Below are 20,772 nucleotides of genomic sequence, written 5' to 3'. Positions count from 1 at the left end.
ATATATATATATATATATATATATATATATATATATATATAGAGAGAGAGAGAGAGAGAGAGAGAGAGAGAGAGAGAACGTGAGTGACTGCGAGAGAGAGAGGACCGACAGGTGCACCCCTCTTAATGCCGGACGTTTCCCCGTACGCAGCCGTCTCTTATTGCGCGCACCCGCGATCCCTAATTATGCGATGATCCCAAGGGATGACGATGACGACGAGGAGGAGCCTCCTAAAGACGACTTGAAGCCCGCGACCAGCCTACTTCCACGGATTAATGTCCCGATATGGCGTTTGGGGCCTTAGTCGCCGGGGAAGAGGCCGCCGAGAAGGGACAGACGCGACGTACCTCGGCTAGAGCGCCGTGTGCATTATGAAATATCCAGTTATAAGTAAACTTATATCTTTAATGAGATATTGTATTGCACACCTGTCGCTTTTGCGACCCTTTTGGAGATGCACGATTTGAGACAAAGGAGGGAGGAGAGTCTTTAAAAAAAAAAAATAAATAAATAAATAAATAAAAGAAAGAAGAAGAAAGAGAAGAAGAAGAAAAAAAGCGATTTCTTATTCCTCGGGAATGTAATTGATTTTTTTCTCTTTATTTTTCCATTTATTTTTTTTTGTTTTTCGTTTTGTTTTGTTTTGTTTTTGTTTTATAGCTCTTACTCTTCGTATATTAGCGCACACTCGTACAAATTATTATTTAACGGCTATGGCGTACGATATTGGATTGGCCGTTGGTTTAACGATAGCCCGCTTACTATTAATAATTTTAATATATATTTAAATAGGCCTGGGTATTCCTTCTGGCTCTGCTTATTCCTTCCTGCTCTTGTTTCCTCGCGACGTCTGCGCCACGCGTCCTTAAATCGCTGCCAATTCTTAGCGACGTTTCGAGAAAGCAAACAGTTCAACAACAGCATTTGGCCAACGTAGCCGCGCGAAGCTCAAATTAAAACTTAAAACTCTTAAAAACGGAACCCGTTTGTATATATCCACGCGTGTAGAAGAGTTGAAAAACAAAAAAAAAAACAAAAAAAAAAACAAAAAAAAAATGTCGATTACAACGCCTGAGCACCAATATATTGCACTAACGGTACTCCACGCAATTTAAAGTCCGGCGAACCTTTATTTTAGATCGCTTTTTCTTCAAAACCTAACTGTACGCCCTAACCGTGCAATTTATCTAACGCACAAAAACCTCCATATAATTTAACACCTGATAATTCATACTCGCTTTTATTTGCAAAATAAAGAATAATTCGAAATTTCGATGCTGTACCAGTGCAAAATCGTTTAAATTATGTTTTTTTTTTTTTTTTTTTGTACGGCAGTAAGAAATCTGCGGCTCGCCGCCTATGAAAAACTGCTCCACATGCGTAATAAAGTCGGCACACGTGCTTTAGGGAACCGAGTGAAAGCGACCGCAGCTGACGAAGTTCCACGAAGGACGACGAAGCGGCGGCTGAACGCCCTGGAACGCGGCAGCCGAGCCAGCGGGCCCGTATGTTGGGTCCTCGAGCCCAGGCGCCCACACGACGACGCTTCGCCCTCGTCCCCTGGCGTTCGTCCGGCCCACGCAAGCTAGTCGCGCTTCAACCTCCGATGCAGCCTACACGGCCCATTGCCAACTCTAGGCGCGATAAATTTTACGGCGACGCAAACCCGGCGCCGAACGCCGAAGCACTAAATGTGCTAGAGCCCTGTTACGATGGCCCGTTGTTAACAACGCGACGATAAAGATCCCCCCAGCTCCACGGCGGGACCACGCCAGGGCCAATAGTCATCGGAATTTAAATGACGATTTACGAATTCGCACATGCGACTCCACGCGAAGGCAACAAGTCGCGATGTCCCTCGCGATATCAAATCGGCAACGATCATCCTCGGCGGGCCCGACTGCCTACCACGCGGCATCTCGCCTCGAAGGGACGAGGGTCCGTGGCCGTACCCGAACGACGAATAATTTCGAGGCGAATGTGCCCGCGGTTGATCGAGCGGCCCCGAGCAAAACCCCGGGCCTCCCGCGAAAAAAGTCCCGAAATCCGTTATGCGTTCGCGCGCGCGCCCGCTGCTTGGCAAGAAACGACGCATCATCCTCCGAGCGTGAAAAGAATTCGTCTCGCGTCTTATCGGGACGCGGCTTCCTCGCGGTCTCATTTTCGGCCCGAGTTGAAACGAGCCACGTGCACGTGCCGCCGCCACACACACGCGCGCGCACGAGTACACCCCATCTCTTCACCCCGCCCGACCTCATACTATTACTCCAATCACCCCCACCATCCGAGGACCGCCTTTCTCCGGATAAGAGCCCGAAATTATTCGTCGGCGGTGGCGGCGGCGGCGGCGGCGGCGGCGGTGTCGGCAGCGGCGGCGGCGGTGTCGGCAGCGGGCACGCGCCTTCGGTTTTTTGCGATGTCGCGCCCAGTGGCCCCTTGGCACACGGACCTACTTACGCGGCACCGCTTTTTGTTGGGCCCCATCCCACCTTTCTCTCCGAGGGCCTAGCGGTGCTTTCGACGGAGCATCGCACCGGAGCGCGCGCCGCTGCCCTTCCACATGCTCCGGGGGCCGCTCGCGGTACCTCGTACGCGATCGATACCGCTTAGCCTCACCCGTTACTCGCTTGCCCGCTATCGGCCAAGCACCCCAAGCTCCTCAGGAAATCGAATTCTGCCTTTATGTGCTCGGAGCCTCGTCCCCGTCGCCACCAACACCACTGGCATCATCACCACCTCGCCACCACCTCGCCGGCATCACCATTGCCACCGGCACCAACGTCACCACCACCACCACCATCATCACCACCACCATCGACCAAACGCACCATGCGTAATGACTCGCGAACTTTTTGCAACAGCGGCATCGGCATTTCGGCAACCTTACAGCGTCATGCTGGGCTTTTCTTATGCTGGTTTTACGACGCCGAGGGATCGCGCAGCGCCTGCTCTTGTACGGCCTGACGAACAATGAGAGAGAAGCGCTGTTTTTACGGATTCGCCAGCACGCGCGATTTAGGCCTCGACTTTACCTCTTCCTCGCCCATCCCGCCCAATTTTTTCGATGTTCCGTTAAAAACGTAATTGCTCGGGTAATGCAAAAGGTTTTGTTTGTAAAATTGAAAATACCTCGCGCTCTGCTTAACCAAATTGCTGAGTATTTGCTCATTGCGCGCTCCCTCATTTCTTTTAACGGCAAATAAGCGAGCGCGCGCGCGCACCTTGGCATTCATTAAATACATAAATAAACTAACTGTACATCGGAATGTAGTATTGAGAGCCGATCATGCGAGAATCTAAATTCGCATGCATTATTTAAGGGAAATTTATGCGACAGTTCGCCGTACCGAGGGCATTAATGCAATAATGACTGATTAGAAATGTATGTATGGGTAACCATATGATGTTGAGAAGTCGACAATTTTTCTTGACCTGAATTTCACTTTATGTGCTTTGTGCGCTTTATATCGCCGATAATTTAACGACTCTGTCCTTGTAGGTGGAGTCAGTTTAAGAAAAGACGACCCTTAACGCTGACCACTTCAAAAAGATTTTCCATTCGTTATTTCCTGTAACATTCTTCTTTCATTCTCTCTCTCTCTCTCTCTCTCTCTCTCTCTCTCTCTCTCTACAATCAATTTCTCTCTTTCCATCTTATTCGCTTACTCACTCGGTACGTATGCACGCGTAAGTAAAATTACACATTCCAAAACATCTATTACTTTATTACGATGAATATTATATCATTTGCTTCATACAATACTTAATGAATCACTTATAATTCACTCATTCATTAAATAAAGTAGTCATTATGTATTTTTCAATCATTCTTTACGTTACTGCAATTAAACATTATAAAATAAAACGAAAAAAAGCATTGAAACAGCAGTGAAATTGATGTATCACAGATATTTAAATTCGTTTCTATCTATTATTATATATAGAAAAAATATTTAACCTTCAAATTCTTAACAATTAGCCTATAGATATGCGATTCTTATAAAACCTAAGAGCAATGTCTTTCACAATTATCCTCTCTCTCTCTCTCTCTCTCTCTCTCTCTCTCGCTCTTTCGAAAATTTAAGATTTTTAGAAGTCGATTTTTTTGAAATAAATAATGCTTGTTATTTCTAAATTGCATAGGCAATTCGTAACCTCACTTTAAGTATTATGAGAACGCATTTAGGTTAATGTTAATAATTGCACACATAATACAAATGCGACTGCAATTCCCAGTACTCATCAGGGCTGCTGAAGAAAATGAAGGCTGGCTAGGACGAGGCTCACCTGCACGCAAACGCAGCCCACTGGCGTCTGTCTTTCTCCACAAGTTGCAAACTTCTAAACTGCATTTTGAGGGAAAATATATAAAATCAATAGCCAAGTTTAATACTGCGATATTGTTGTGTGCAAAATGTATATGCAATACTCACAGATCACCTGATGAATCTCAGATATGCGCGAGCAATTGGCAAAAATATTATGTTATTGTTGAAAAGCAGGAAAACATAAAATGTATAATGTCGTTTAAACAATTGTTGACGTTGGTTTCTTTCATTTCGGCATTAATAACATGACATATAACGTACATAACGTACACATACTAAAGACGCGTCCCGCGCACCCACATGCATGCACATAAAGATGCAATTATTCGTTATAATTTTCATTTTAAATTGCAAGATATTATACGAAATACGTAAGTGATCGACATTATTTTGATTTTACCACTATTATTGAAAACGTATATGAAATTACTTATGGTGTTAAATGTATAATTAAATTATATTCTCTATATACTTAAAAAAAAAAAAAAATAAAAAAACAATTACGATTGCGTGAATCATTTACATTTGAAATAATACCAAATAACTGAGATGGCTCGTGAGTAGATTTATTTTCATAAATTCATGTGCATGGAATTGAATTGCATTGAACGTAGTGGGGGGGGGGGAATATATATACATGTAAAATATGTGTAAGTAAAATGTAAGATTTTATACTTTGTCGTAAGCGAACATAAAAAATTTTCATTAACATAATGATAATTATGCTTTTCCTTTTTCGTTAATATTAATAATACGAATAATACCATCTATATAATCTAATATTTTTTCTTACCAATTCTTTACTACCAATTATTTTATATTTTACTGCAAGTTTATTTGACATTGCTAAACACATGGTTAAAATCTTTTTTGAAGAAAATATTCTCTCAATATCTTTAAGAGAATATTTCGTTACTCGCAATAACTAAAACTATACGATCGATAATACAATATTATATTTAATTATATTTTGTTATAAACGCGCTTATATTATATTAAAAACAAAAATATGCAAACATATATTTAGTAATTATATTAAATTTTATATACTCCATAAAAGAATAAATGTTAGCACTTTTTTATGCATTTTTGGTACGTATTTTACAAATAATAAAATATATATTAATACTTACATAACAGATATTCGGGCCTACATGATTTATTATAATATTATTCATGTTGCTGTTTAAATTGGAATTTCATTTTCAATTGTTCTTACATATTTAGCAAAATTGCACACTCTACACGGGAAAAATAGATTCGCAGTGATTAAACATCCGGCAAGTTACTCTAAATAACATTTTCCTCTGTACATATCTTAAAAACAAACTTGGGTTATTTTTATCACAGTGGCGTTTAAAACTGACTTAGAATTAATAAGAATTAAAACGTGAAAGCAAATATTATTATAAAAATTATTATTAATTTCCTTTCGTAGTTTGCCATTTTTCTTCACGACTCTCGTTATGTAAAATCTCTATTACTTTCTTTTAATTTTTGTTTAATTAACCATTGACAGAATGTATTGATTAATATAAAAAAAAAAAAAAAAAAAAAAAAAATGTTTCTTGCAAATTTCGTTTACTTATATAAATGCAAATAGGTACATATGAACTTTTATATATCAATTTCCATTATTTTAAGACGTGAAATTACAATGATAATAATCTTGAGAAGGATTTCGTTGAACAAATTTAAATGCAATGTGCTCCATTACGTAGGATATCTAATATTATTCATCAATATTATTCAGCGATATATTTATTTGTGAATGGCTTCATTACCGATAAACATTTTATTGAAAAAATTTAAAGGATTAAATAAACGCTTATTACAGAAATATAACTGTCGATAGATTCGTTCGATTTTGAGTAGATTATATTTAAGAAGGATGCGGTTAACCACCGTAGTTGTACTGATTCATACATGGGCAAAGAAAAAAAAAAGATGTCGGGTGGCGGCGAGGGGTAGGGGGTAGCGAGGGAATTGGTAATCGCCTGTAGATGAGCATATTAAATAATTTTGGCAATTTCTAAGATATTGTTTCACAAAGTTGCCAGATTTAAATCGCCGAAGCGAAAATTACGAATAAAAAGTTGAATTGGTTAAAATGTTCAAACGACTATGTGAATAATATTCGAAATTGATGTTAAAAAAATATTGCACTTAATGGCTAATACTCCGTACGATAGATAATTCTAAAATAACCAAACAGCAGCTTGTGATTATTATTCCATTAAATAAATGAAAATTATAAATTAATTATTTTGTTATTTAACATCGGATTATGAAATATTTTCGTGATGCTTAATATTTATGTTCGCGAACAAAGCAATAATTCCCCGTTCTTAAACGCGTAATAAGATCAATGCAAATGATAATAGTTTCGACTGCTTCATTTTAGAACAACGTATCGGAGTTCGATTACTACAATCTCGCAGTTCCAACTCCACATGAACAATACGAATGGCTTGCTCGAAATTTTTGTTTTTTCCCATTCAGCCAATCCCACTCTATCCGATACATATGTATGTTAATTTCGCATACTTATCGAATCAATCAGAGAAAAACAGAAGAATATCCAGGCGATAATAAATAACCACAGTGCACGATTACGCTGGCGAGAGTGAAAGAGCGAAATGGTACAAATGTACGAGCTCTCGACATTTAGAGTGGTAAATTCAAATACAAAGTGGGATGGCGCGCCGTTCCTATGAGAAAAAAAGGGCCTAAAGAAGGGCGATTGCTTAAACGAAAACGAAGGTAGATCGAAAGAAAAAGAGAGAAGAAGGTCGAGACGATACGGCATCGCGGATCCCGATAAAGCGACAGTCACGTCGCGCAATTAAGCTCCGGCGTGAAAACAAGCGACGCCGTAATTAAATGCTTAAGGAGGCGCGCACGGGCGAAAAATCAACAAGAGCACGCGCCCGCGGCCCTCTGAAAATCCAACACGTGAACGATCGCCTCGCCTCGACTCGACTCGACCCGACGTGCAGTCTCTCTCTCTCTCTCTCTCTCTCTCTCTCTCTATTTCTTCCTCTCCCGGCTCTTTATTTTTAGCGCGCCTGCTTAAGCGAGCGGCGAGAGGAGCGGGAGAAGCGGGTGAAACGGGTGAAGCGGGAGCGAGAGGTGGGTAGAAGGAGGAGGCCAGGCCGCGAATTTCTCGATCGGTTTGCTCGAGGGGGAGGCTGCCTGGGCGCGTTCCTGGAAACGTGAAGTCGAGGCTCGGATGATTGGCGATCGCGGTTAAATAATTCAGCGTACGGATCGCTCGTTCACTTAATGCGCCATCCTCCCGCTCCTTGGCGTATTGTCTTAGGGCTTTTTTGCCGCCCTTGGAGATTCAATTGGAAACGTAGGGCATTTGTCGAAGGTATTCGTAAAAAGGACCGAGTGTCGCATTTTTTGAATTACTAGACGGCATTTAGAACGAGGACCCGCTAATTGCTGACAAATTTCGTGTCTATGGTACGTGTTAAAAAATAGTCGAAATTTTACTCGCTTTGCCGCTAATGAAGGCAAAATAGATAATTAAAGTGCTATCGATACTGTGGCATAAATATTGTTTTCTTTATTGTTAGTCTGGTTGATTTTCTTTGTTCAAGTCGCGAGGAACGTTATTCAATAAGCCAAAGCAGATAAGGATAAAAGCGTATAATGTTGTTAGCAAAAGGACAAAATTGCGAAATTACACCGACGATAAATTAATTTTCTCTACTGTCAAACTTTTTTGCTTTGTATCTCATGCTTTTTAAGCTGCAAATAAAAGTTAATGCAAACAGAATGTATTAGTAGCTCGCTCAGACATCGTCTCTTTTTATCATTAGAGCTTATTAACGGAGAACGCGAAAGGCCAAGAGTTCTCGTAAGGCACGTAACATAAAAGGGATTTCTGGCAAATTTGACGAAGCCTCTATTCGAGATGCGATATAATAGAAACAGCGGCTTATAATACGCGAACCCTCGACGTCGCAATTACGACGAACGTATCTTCAAAACTTATTTATTTAACGCTACCCGTTAAACAACAGGTTTACATAAGTCGGCCGTGCCCGTGATCCCTCTCTGGGGGCTGATTTTAAGAAATCGGGCATTTATTCTGAATAATGTAATCGCTCGGTTGGAAAGACATGGCCAGGACTCGCGCGGGGGTATCCGGAATCCGATCCTTCGATGCGCACGTGAACCTCCCGAAGGACTCGCCACCAGCTTCCGAAAATATTATTCTAGGATGGAAAGACAAACTGGGCCACGGAAAGCCGTAAGCGCGCCACCATCGAGCGATTATTTTTTCTCATTTCTTCGGCAACGAGGAAGCGCGCGTACAACGGGAATTGAAAAAACGGGAAATTCTCACGCGTCGCTCTCTCCATTATTCGTCTCATTCCCTCGCTCTCTCACTCACTCACTCTCTCTCTCTCTCTCTCTCTCTCGCTCTCTGCCTCTTTTCTTTTTTCATCATCTTCATCTTCTTATTATTATTATTCGCTTAACGAGCCCACAAAAGCCCCGCAAGATTCCTGGATAATGAACAGTCGCTTCCCCGAGAGATTTTCGTGCATTATTCCAAGGGCCCAGCCTCGAGGCTGGACGAGCGTGTGCGTCGAACTCGTTCGCCGAGGGTCGAAGACGCAGACGGGGTAACGAGGATCCCAGAGCGGCGCCGGTAGCGGGGACTCGCGGTGGGACTACAAGAAGCGTTTATTTTTTAATGAAATTGCGAGAGCTCGAGAGTCGCGCTGGCATTTTACGACAATTGCGACGCTTTGGGGCTATTCCGTTTGAAGAGGCGAGGCAAAGGCGCCGGTTACAGTTATCCTTGGTAGCAAATCCTAAATCACTGAATTTATTTTTTTAGGGCCTCGGAAAGCCTTTCTCGGCACAAAATATAGAACGATTAAGCACTGAGCTTGCTCCTGCGTGTGAATTAAAATTATAATAACACCAAGAAATCGGTAAATTTGCGCCTTCCGTCCGTAAAAAGCCATGCCCTTAACAGTGCTGATATAATTATTTATCATTAAGATTAATATTCATCGATAAAAGGAATATTATGAAGTATTATTTTTTGTTTTCAATATTCAAGTACCAGGATTTATGTAGAACGACGATTGTGCTATCGCTACGTTAACACGCGATAAACAGAAGTAAATAAAAATATAAATGGACTAATGAAATTTGGAAAGATGACGGTTACGTATTATTGTTAGTCGATGATTAAATATCCTATAAATTAACCGAATCTTTCATTATCCGCCTCAAAACAGCGAAAATAATTGGCATTGAATCACCAGTTATTTATGGCTCCTGGTCACGTATACTACGTTTGTACGTCACAGGCGTTAACGCTAAGTTCAATCGAGCATAAAAAAAAATAAAAAAAAAAAAAAAAAAAAAAAAAAAAAAAAAAAATTTCAAATGCCATTGACATTTACTGACTCTATAGTCAAACAAACTTAAGCGCTTTCCTCGGATAAAAAAAAAAAAAAAAAACATTACAAAAGCCTGAGAAAAAAAAAAAATTCGATCGTATTCCGTTGATCGGCATAATGAAATCCCGGCTTAAAAAAAAAAAAACCTCTCTCTCTCTCTCTCTCTCTCTCTCTCTCTCTCTTTCTCTCCGTGCTTTCACGACGAACTAAGGCTAGAAGCATGCGAGGCGTATTGGAATAACCTCGAGGCCAATCACCCATTTCACAATGAAAAACGCTACTTTTCAACCTCCCAACCATAAAATCGATTAAACGAACTCATCTCCAATAAGCGCGTCCATTGAATGTGTCTCCGGGAATCGAAGCCACGCATCGTATCACCGAGGCTCCGTTACGATCGAAGCGTCGCCCAATGCCATAAAAAAAAATCAGCTCGCATCATCGCCACACCCCTTGAGCGAGCTCACCGCTACCCAAAGGACTCTCGAATCGCACGCATCCGGGATGGCCAACGAAGTCAGGGTCAGCGATCGACAGGCATCACTCCTCGGTGCGTGTGGTCGGCTGTGGTTCGCGCGTAAATGCGACACCCGCTGGTGTTCTCCCGATCCCCATCCCCATCCCCATCCTTCCTACGCCCACGCCAAGATCTATATATCCCGGGAAGAAAAGGGCCGAGGAGGCGCGATCCTCATTCATCCGGGGGTCTCTCTTTTCAGCCTCGCGCACGCGCGTCACACTGAAAGGCCATAGATGATGGAGTCGCGTTTTGCGCGCTCCGGGGGGGACGCGTGCGCGACGTCCTCCCTCTCCCTCGTTCACCCTCTCATGGCACCCCTCCCCGCTCCGTCGTCGCTCTCCCTCTGCTTTTATATGATCGAGGGAGGATGGTAGCGCAGCATTGACCACTGGCCATCGATTTTTTTCCATTCTCTCGCTCGCTATTCTCAAGCCGAAGTGCGCGCGCCCCGGGACTTTTTCTCTGTTCAAGTCGCGCGCCTCTGCCCCACGGGGGTGAGCGCGGGCGCGCGCACTCGGCCCATTGTCCGGCCCTGGCAAATAAGGCGGAGCTCCGACTTTCTTGTAATACGGGCCCCAAAGATTTTCCTCGTACCTCGAGATTTGTTATTGTCCTGGGTGCGACGTGTGCCATTTTCCGGACGTGTGTCGCGTCGACAGAAGGAGCTGCAGTGTCAGCGGGATAGAGGCTCGCTATGTATGAGGCTTTATTTATGGCTTTTTCGGTTATTCACGTGCGACTAAGATACGCGACCACGTGAATTGCATTGCGCTATTTCTTCTTCTTCTTCTTCTTCTTCTGCTTTTTGTTGTTTTGTTTTTTTTTTTTCAAGGGAGTGATTTATGGCCGATTATCTCGTGCGCACAGTGTTAATTATCGAGAGGTTGGTACGATAAGCGAGTCGTTGATCAATACCTTCGAATGGGATGTCGGCCACCATAAAAAGACTCTACAAAGACTACGGAAAGTGTACGAACTTCTAACTTCTAGAAGTTAAATACTGTTTTAAAGATCAATTTTTCCAGAATTTTCATGAAAGTATCGTACGATTCGTTAAGCGAACTGCTGGCCCGTTGATTAACTTTTATTTTACGAGAATTCATTTAATCGGAATTAGTAGTAAAATTAATACCACACTAGTTCCGTGTATTATGAAATGAATACTTTTAAACATTATATGTTCTGCCTGCATGCCTTATAGGATTTTGTAAGCAATTTTGTGCGCGAACAGACGAGCGTGATTGTGAAATAATTTCAAATGAGCCGAAATAAATTTCATAAATTGCCATTGCTCTTAAGGATACCCTATGATAAGGGAGGTGGGGATATTACATCAAGTTATTATAAAAAGATCGAACGAATAATTTGTAGACGAAATTGTAAATTTGGTCGCGTGATTTCATAATAATAACAATAATACTAAAGTACTTTAAACAGTCATCGATAGATTGCCTCGATGATTTCAGCAACAACGGAGAGAAAAGTAATGGGGATTTGTAGGCATGGATAGGTAACGTTTATTTTGATATAATACTTGATTTTTATTAAATTTAGAATAGAACTTGTATTTTAAGAAGATACTTAGTGCAATGGCTCTTTGTTCGTCTTTTAGTAAGATTATCATTAACGTCATCAATGTGGTGAAATTAACAACCCTTGCTGTGTAAGCATAGGAATTTTAAATCATGCATGCAAATAGCGATAAGAGAGTCACTGTTACAAGAATTGGGCATACTTGCAGCATAGCATAGTCCCTTTAAAGTAAGTAAGTGCGTATACATAAATCTGTGATATCTCAGATCTACTCTCAATATTTACAAAGGTAATCCCGTAGATCATCTCTCGATATTTTCCAGGAAAGTCGCATTGAAACAAGCGAGAAGTTAATTCGAGCCATTAGACCGAGCGTTTTCTCTCAACGGGGAGTAACCCCTGGTTTTTCCTAACCGCGGTCTACAAGTACGCGATGCTCCGTACTAACATTTTCCACTTTGCGCCCCGATGCGCCATTCACTCTTCCTTCCGAAATGAAAATGAGAAACGACGAAGACGATCGAGTCGATTGTCCCTCTATTCAGCAACGATCTCTTCCTGCGGTGACTTTCGGACCTCTATTTATTTTTCTTTTTTTATTTTTACCTTTGGTAGTACGGTCGGTCACACTGCGGTTTCGAGCCGAGCGAATTTCCATTATTCCGGAAACAGAGAACGCCAAAGCGAGAGACCAAGAGAGAGATATGTAGATAGAAAGATAGAAAGGAAGAGAGAAAGAGGGGGAGGTGCTATATTCATGGTTATTGCTTTTTTTAACGCTATTTTTACATCCTCGGCCTGGAATGAATATCGTTTTAATTGACGCGACCCGGGGGTTGTCTTTTTTTCTTCTCTCCCCTCCTCCTGCTCCCCTCCCCCCTCTCCACCTCCACCTCCACCTCCACCTCTCCCACCTTTTTCGGCTCCTTTCGCTTAGGACACATTTTCCTCTTCGTTATGTTCTCGGCTCATTCAATAGTCCTTTAGGAAGAATTCTTTTCTCATCGAGGAAATGACCACTTCTCGGATTTGCTGAATTCCATTTTTACGCTGGATTTTTATTTTTGCTCCATGTTGGCTCAGTTGGAGAATTAATGTGGGTCGAGAGGCTGCATAGCGTTTTGACGAAGGCATCAGCTTTTCGATTATCTACGGAAACTTTGACTCTCCGATGATAATTTTGAATATTTTCCATAAGAATTTCAGAGTCACTTTGGCATTTTGCTACTCGAGGATGATCGAAATACAGAAATTTCAATATAATCGACATTTCATCCAACATTATATTCGTCTATCCATTTAATAATTTGTACCTGACGTATGCGTATTTCTGGGACAATTACAATGCTTGGAGTATCGTGGAATTTATTAATGCTTAAATTGTATTAACAATAGCATTACCAGCAAAGAATTAATATGTACACGTAACCAATATTATTATAGGAATAACCGAGTTGGTTTCCAGGCTATTCGAATTTTATTTTTTCTGCTTTAAAAATGAATAAACTACAAGTACAGGTCATATTCTTTAAAATCCCATAAAGATATATATTCGTCTAGTTTTTTTTTCAATTCTCGAGTAAGTAATCCACTTAAAATTATAGATTCTGTAATTGATAAAAAAGTAAAGAACATAATGGCCATCTTGTTTATCCAATTACATTAGTCTACGCTTGAACGATAGATGATGAATCTTTTATAATGCAATAAATTATCAAAATCTGTAATGATTTATGAAACAAATTTTATTACATTTATTAAAATTTATTAAATAATCGGATAATAAATTGTAGATTTTTTTAATTTCGCGATATTAATACGATATTAGGATTTATTTTGTGAATAAACGAGCCAATGAGTGAAATAAGCCAATTCTCGCATTACAATTAGAAATCAATGTTTATTCCAATCCCTATTAAAATGTGTAAAAGAAACATTTGTGTTAATTGGAGTGTGTTAATTTAAAAATAATAAATAAATAAATAAATAAGGCACAATATAGTACAGAAGGCTGAAAAAATAATGCCATCGCTTATCCATCGGTTTCTTTTAAGTTAAGAAAACGGCGCCTCGGGTTAGGATTATTACAACCTGTTACTAACGATCGTTCATTATTATTTAGCACATTACTTTTCACCTGCTTGTACATTCTACTTAGCACATAATCATAGGCAGCCAACCTATTTCCGGACTTAGACAACCCACAAACTCAGATTTTCGGCAAAATTTCAATCGCCACGGTAGATTCTGCGCGCCTCGTCGGCACCTGAAAAATCACTTACGAAATTGGATTTCCTGAAAAATGAGGTTGTTTTGTTTTAGCATCACAATTTCGCCGTATCATGATGATCCAGTGCAAACACTTTAAAAACCCATACATCAACGCTGCGAATTCGCTTTTTCATCGCGGGCCTGTGATTTCACGTTCTCCCATCGTTGAAAAAACGTAGAGCCATCGTCCAGTTGGGAAAAGCGCACCACGGGATATTGATCGGGCCTCTTGCTCTATTCATTTTGCTAAGTTCAAGGTGCAAGGGACGAGAAGACGAGTGATATCGGAAGATTCTTATCGTTGTCGCCTTTTTCACATCCACCCACACTAGAGCGACGTATACACGAGCACCGAAATTTGTTTTTCTTCCTCATCTCCCTGACGGCGTTTCCACGAAATTTGACGTGACCTTTCCGGGCAACGCGATATCTCGTCCCAAAATCTATCTGTTTGTCTTTGCGGGGATGCTTTACTTTCTAAGAAAAATTCTACAACCAAATTTAACGTCTTATCGAAAGCGGAAATGCAATTCCCGAGGACTAATGATTAATACTGATTTGTTTATTGGTTTACTCGATGGTTCAGAATTCGCTTATAGGCGCTTGTAGAGGCGAGTTGTAATTTCAAATTTACAATAAAATAAAGAAACTACAACCCTTATGATAAATGTTTACTAAAATTAAATTTACAATTTACACGAGCGTGCATATAAAGCGTAAAGTTCATTACTTGCGAAGGAATTTTATTACTCATCTCATACAAAAAAAAAAAAAAAAAAAAAAAAAAAATAGATCCAACGATTCCACGGATTTAACTACAGACTACCCCAATGTAGCCCATTCCCTTCCCCCTCCCGTCGCCATAAAATACCGTCGTACACACGGGTTAATTTAATTGTAAGCCAGGCATTGAGCGAAAGATGTATATGGTCGACCTTAAACATTGTACCAGATTTACGAGAGACCATGAGGTATCTATCTGAGGGTCAAATCTAAGGCCAAAGCCTGAGGCATCGGGGGAGGTGGTTGCTTCTTTACACGCATGCGCGTAAAAAAGGAATTCGAAATCCCGTAAAATAAAAGAAAAGACGCTCGGCATTTTATCACTCGGTGATCGCGTTTACGCTCGGGGTGAGCCACCGAGAAAAATTCACAGGAATGATCCATGAGGCTAGGAGAGAAGTTGAAGAATATCTCTTTTGTCTCCATTAGCTGCGCGCTCCGATGAATTCGAATGGATTGTGGTTACCACTAAACGTCAAATAGCTTGTTCTTACATTTTTATACTTTTTTTGCTTCGATCTCTGTTAAAAAGATGTTCCAGACTTTATACAGAGGATATTATCGTAAACTTAAGTAAAGCAGTTGAAACTCCTACTTATTCACACCGGCTTTTGTCACATTTACTGTTACAGGGAAGAATAACATATTGTTTACAATCTCATTAAACGCTATAGACACTGGGTATAAAAAAGAATTGTTCATTGTTAACAATATCGCCATAATATAATTTTATATAATTGCTATATATACAAACGCTATATAAATTTCGACATTAATGATAATTGTCATTTAATATGTGATACTGCATTTTAATCCTTAAAATTTGTGTCAACGGTAATTTATATCGAGTAATCATTTTACATTTTTCATTCCAACATTTTACTTTATAGTTGAAGATATTATTAAATTAAAAATAAAAAAAAAAGCTGTTTATAACAATTTTTGAATTACGATTAATTTATATTCTTCTAAATATATTTCACAACCATTTCAATCTTAATACGTTAAATCAATTCGTCCGCTATTTTTAATAATTTATAACGAAACCATTATAATAAATCACTAGGTTAAAATGTGCAAACGAAATTATATCGTATGATCGTATCTAATTACTATTATGCGATATTCGTATTATTATCGTTATTCAGACTTGCTAGTTTAAAACTATTAAGCAATTTGAAAATTCAGCATACTCTTTTGACTTCTGTGGCATTCCCATATAAATTTCTTCATTATTAAATCGATAAATAGAGAACACTTTGAGCATTTAAGCATTCAAATAAAAATAAAACTTAATTTAATTATACAGCATTGTGTACCATATGCCGATATAAATAAATAAGTATTATAGTCACTCGCATTAACTTGACGAAACGGAACGTATCATAAAGTTCATTGCGATTATAAAACTTTAATATTATCGAGTAACACTGTCATCTTCTCAATCCCTGCTCCTCCTTATACGTGCAATATTGAAACATTATAGTTCCTTTGTATTATAACGAAAAGTGAGATTTAGTAGGATATTATCTTGTCACCTTACATATTATCCACAAATTATTATTAAATATTCAATTAATGCACAATACATTCGAGTGCGACATAGCACACGAGACAAATGCGTAGATCACCGTAAGAAAAAAGAAAGAATCATACGCAAACCCCCATAATTGATTGTACTTGAAAGGATCTGCAAAACAGGCAAGGAAGATCATTATCACACACGCGCGCGCCCCGGCGTATAAAAATATACGCATGTAAGAATACTCCGTACATCACTAAGTGTTAAATTTACCCGTTTTTCATACCGTTCATTACTAGCATTTCACATTTCCAATCCTCTCCCTCCCAACAATGTATTATGTACCTCAAAACAATCCTTAAAGGACGAAGCATCATTTAAGGCTAGGGATTATTTCAATTCCTAAGCAAAATAAGCAAAATAAGCAAAATAAGCAAAATAAGCAAAATAAGAATTGGGCTGTGCGCTGAGGGCGCATAATTGACGGTTAGGTCGAATGAAGGATCGTAAAAAGTGCAAAATGAGACGCAGCTTTCGCAACGCCACCGCTATCAAAACTACCTGAAAAAAAGACAAGTATCATGGATCGGCCCCAGGGTCCGATCATTTGAGCGCCGAAGAAAAGCTCGCATAGAATCAATCGCATAAGCCGCCAGCCGCATAAACAAACTCACGCCCCTATGCGTCGGGACTCGTACTCGGCTAAACATCGCGTGCCTATTCGTGCTTTAGCTTGGCTAAGAGAAGGGCAGGAAATGGAGAATGAGAGCTCATTACGTGTCGAGGCTTTAAGAGGCGCGCGAACATGTACGAGGCGGTTTCGAAGTTATGAAAAACCTTAGGGACAAGCTAAACTTGCAATCGAACTGCAAATTACGAACTTTATGGCACGGGATTGCGAATTGTGAGTTTCCAGGCGAAGCACTGAATATAAAGAGGAGAACCGAATCGGATCGATAATTAATTATATCCGACGTCGCGAGCAAATTCTTTCAAAGACGATTTTTTGTTAATCTACGATCTAAGTAATTTGGCCTTGAATTATATTACGATACCGCGTCTACTTCTTCCGAATTTTAAGAATTATATCTTAAGTACAAAAGTAATATTGTTATTATTAGTGAACGTTATTGCGATTGGCTTACACTTTTTTTCTTCAAAGACCTATTTGAATTATTTTTATGGACTTAAAGTGTTTAGGCACGCAAATGGAAAGATTTAGACAGCTTAAAATTCCGAAAATTAAAACCGGCGGATTTCGTTACATGTTTTGGCCTTTGAAGATGCACAATTGGGGAGCATTAAAATGCAGAGGTTTTTGAATAAATTTAGAATAGCTGTTTTATAAGAAAACACGTCGCTTGAAGATGTCCCCCGAACGAATTTCACTCAATGCGATTGAAAAGCGCTGGTCATTCTATAAAATATTTTCAACTAAATATATATATATATATATATATATATATATATATAATTCTAAAATACGGTTAATTTGCTCTAAGTACAATGAATACCCACCCCAGCGGAAAAACTAGACTCGCATCTCCCGTCGATTCACATTCTCGACTAACATCACCCATTGATTTTTCCATTTGAAAAAGCTCGAGACGTTACCTAATAGCGCATACGTGATTCGCCGAATCACAAAAATTTCCATTAAGATAAAGGAAGAAATGCTGGGGATCATCGTTGTTGAGAGCGCCCTTTGGGAACTTTGAGACCGCTCCATATGTTTATACATATACATACATATACATACATGCATACATATATATATATATATATATATATATATATATATATATATATATATATACATAAAGAGAGAGAGAGGGGGGTGAGAGGGAGAAAGAGGGAGGGAGTAAGGCGTAGACCCGTACGAAGATGAAGAAGAGGAGCAAAGGAGTTGCAGGTATACGATCGCTGGACGGTAGGTGTAGAAGGAGGGAAAGGGGCGAGGAGGACGATGAGGATGAGCAGGAGCAGGAGGATGAGGTGGCGTAGGATCGGTGAGCGGGAGATTGGTGGTGGTTGCGGTGAGGGGGAGATTGTGGGTGGTTGGGGGGGGGGAGGCGAGAGAGAAGAAGAAGATCGGCATCGCTGCTGCAACCGAATATATTACCGACTGGCTTTCTTCATGGAGAGCCGGTCCCTATTAAAAGTCCATAGCTCGGCATTTTCGGACGCATGCGCCCTTCACGAGGTAGAATCGCGTGCGTGTACCGGGGCGTGTATTGTGTTTTTTTGAGAAATTAGCCCGCCTCGATTAACAGATTGCCGCGCTTAATTTCGCAGCCCGCGAAATTCTCGGCGTCGTTTTTGTTTGCACTAACGAATGGGAAAAAAATAAGGATTGTGGACCCGAGTGCGTCCGAGTCGCAAATTAATATTTTCGAACTTGGTCCTTTTCTCTAATCATGCTTTTTCACTCAATGCGGTTTTCTTAATTGTATTTAAATTGATTATTTAAAAGTACTAGCTAATATGACATGATGAGTATTTTTTTCTATCAAAAGTATTATTCGTGTGCTGAAATGCACACGGAAATCGCATCTTTGCATTATTTGTAATCATTGATTCCGACGAATGAAACATTTTACTGTACCGTAATGTTATTAAAGTATGTTTCGAAGGGCCGAAAGAACAGTTTTTTAGTTGATTGCAGTCGAGCGAATTGTATATTATGAATAATTTGGCACTGAATACGTTATTCAAACTTTAATTCTTTCAGAGATACTTTGTAACTACTTAAAGGCCGCAAATTTTATAAAATATTAACTTCTCCCAAACTACCATAATTCCCTTATTTTATCGGCATAATATAAATTTACATAAAAATATATTCTTACATAATCCGACTCTTAGTGTATTAGTTTAATAATTAATTATTCTTAAATTTCTTTATAATAAGAATGACATATTTATGATTCTATTAATATAAATCAAATTCTATGCCCATATCGATTAGCGTAGATATACACCTTAACAAAATAATATTTTTAAGCTATGAAATTTTTTTATTTAAACTACACATATTTCATGTAATTTAAGCAAATGAAGAAAGATCAAATATTTTACATATACTATTCAAAGTAATAAATTTTCGGACAAATTAATATCAAATTTATTGCTCTAATCCTTACTCGTATAATAAACATTATGAACTAATCAAAAGTTAATTTTAAGCTTAGATATGATTGTTTTTTAATATCAGAGTATTATGAAGATTGTTAATATTTTTTTTAATTTCATACCAATTTTTGTAAGGCAAAAAAATGAATATCATTTTCAATATCGCTGGTCAATGTAATTTTATCGCTGTGATTATGCTTTGAACTACTTAAGGAATTAATTTGAAGTTTAACTCACCAAAGCCTTTTATCGAATATTAAATTACAACGATTTAAATTCATATTAGTTAACGGCGATTAGAAGCCCAAAAATAGCGTATTTACAAGTTTTCCTTTTCATTAAAATAACCTAATTCTTTATCAGTGTTTCGTTAGATTAATTTTCTAAAATTAAATTACAAGACTTGGACTAATCTAGTCGAAACTTTGCCAAACATCCTACTAGAAATATTGATAGTTCCTTCATATGTCCGTTAAGCATACAAAATTTACTCTTACTATACTTACGCGTATGTCGTTAAGATTTATGAAAAATTGTAATTGTATGTTCGAAAGGTTGGGCTAATGGTTACAGCGTACACAAGCTACGTAGCGCAGCAATCTCTCCACATCCCTGGGCAATAAATCGGCAATCGGTTAACACACGCTTAAAATAGAATTACCCCGCGAATAACATTCAATTCATACGAAAGGATTCAGGATATTTTAATAAAGCTAACACGAACGCCGAACATCGAACATCGAACATTTTGAACAGTGTATGGGATAATAGGTTGCAAGAAGCAAATCCAGAAGGCAAAATAACTCGCGAGCCGCTAACGTTGAAAAAAAGTAAAGGCGTGTACAGCACCATAAAGAAGAAAAATTTTTCAACACATTGCAATTGACGCACTTAACAGTGTCTCGGCCACTTAAGGCCTGCGCATTTTAAGAAACCGCAGAAAATAAAAGGCTCGAGCCGAAAAATCAGCAACACGCGTGAGGGCAAGAAGCCCCGAGTTTCCATTAGCTATGGGCCCGAAGAAGCGACGGTGGGCGGTGAGGAGGAAGGGAGGGGGTAGGGGTGTTAGGAGAACCCGTCCCTTCCTCGGCGAGCCATAATCGAGAGATTCATTTCGAGATCGATTACCCCGTTTAGCCTCGCCACCGTTGCCACCTGACTACGCCACGGCTGTCCGACCCCCCCCCCCCCCCCCCTCTCTCTACGTCGCCCCCTCACTCGCTTACGCTCTCATTCTCTCTCTCTCTC

The 20,772-nt window shown here is 39.6% G+C and overlaps 1 protein-coding gene across 1 annotated transcript in view; it reads right to left on the bottom strand.

Moving 5' to 3' along the window:
* The window catches only part of LOC105365162 (putative glycine-rich cell wall structural protein 1), a 12,336-nt gene extending 9,463 nt beyond the window's left edge, over window positions 1–2,873 (bottom strand). The window contains exon 1 of the mRNA XM_011503256.1: window positions 2,734–2,873. Within this exon, the coding sequence (XP_011501558.1) occupies window positions 2,734–2,873 (140 nt within the window). The remainder of the gene's footprint in view (window positions 1–2,733) is intronic.
* Between the last annotated feature and the right edge of the window lie 17,899 nt (window positions 2,874–20,772).

This window comes from Ceratosolen solmsi, unplaced genomic scaffold (assembly GCF_000503995.2).
Source record: "Ceratosolen solmsi marchali unplaced genomic scaffold, CerSol_1.0 scaffold45, whole genome shotgun sequence".
Classification (NCBI taxonomy): Eukaryota; Metazoa; Arthropoda; class Insecta; order Hymenoptera; family Agaonidae; genus Ceratosolen; species Ceratosolen solmsi.
Note: the sequence above shows the minus strand (reverse complement) of the source record. Positions and strands in the feature narration are given on the sequence as shown.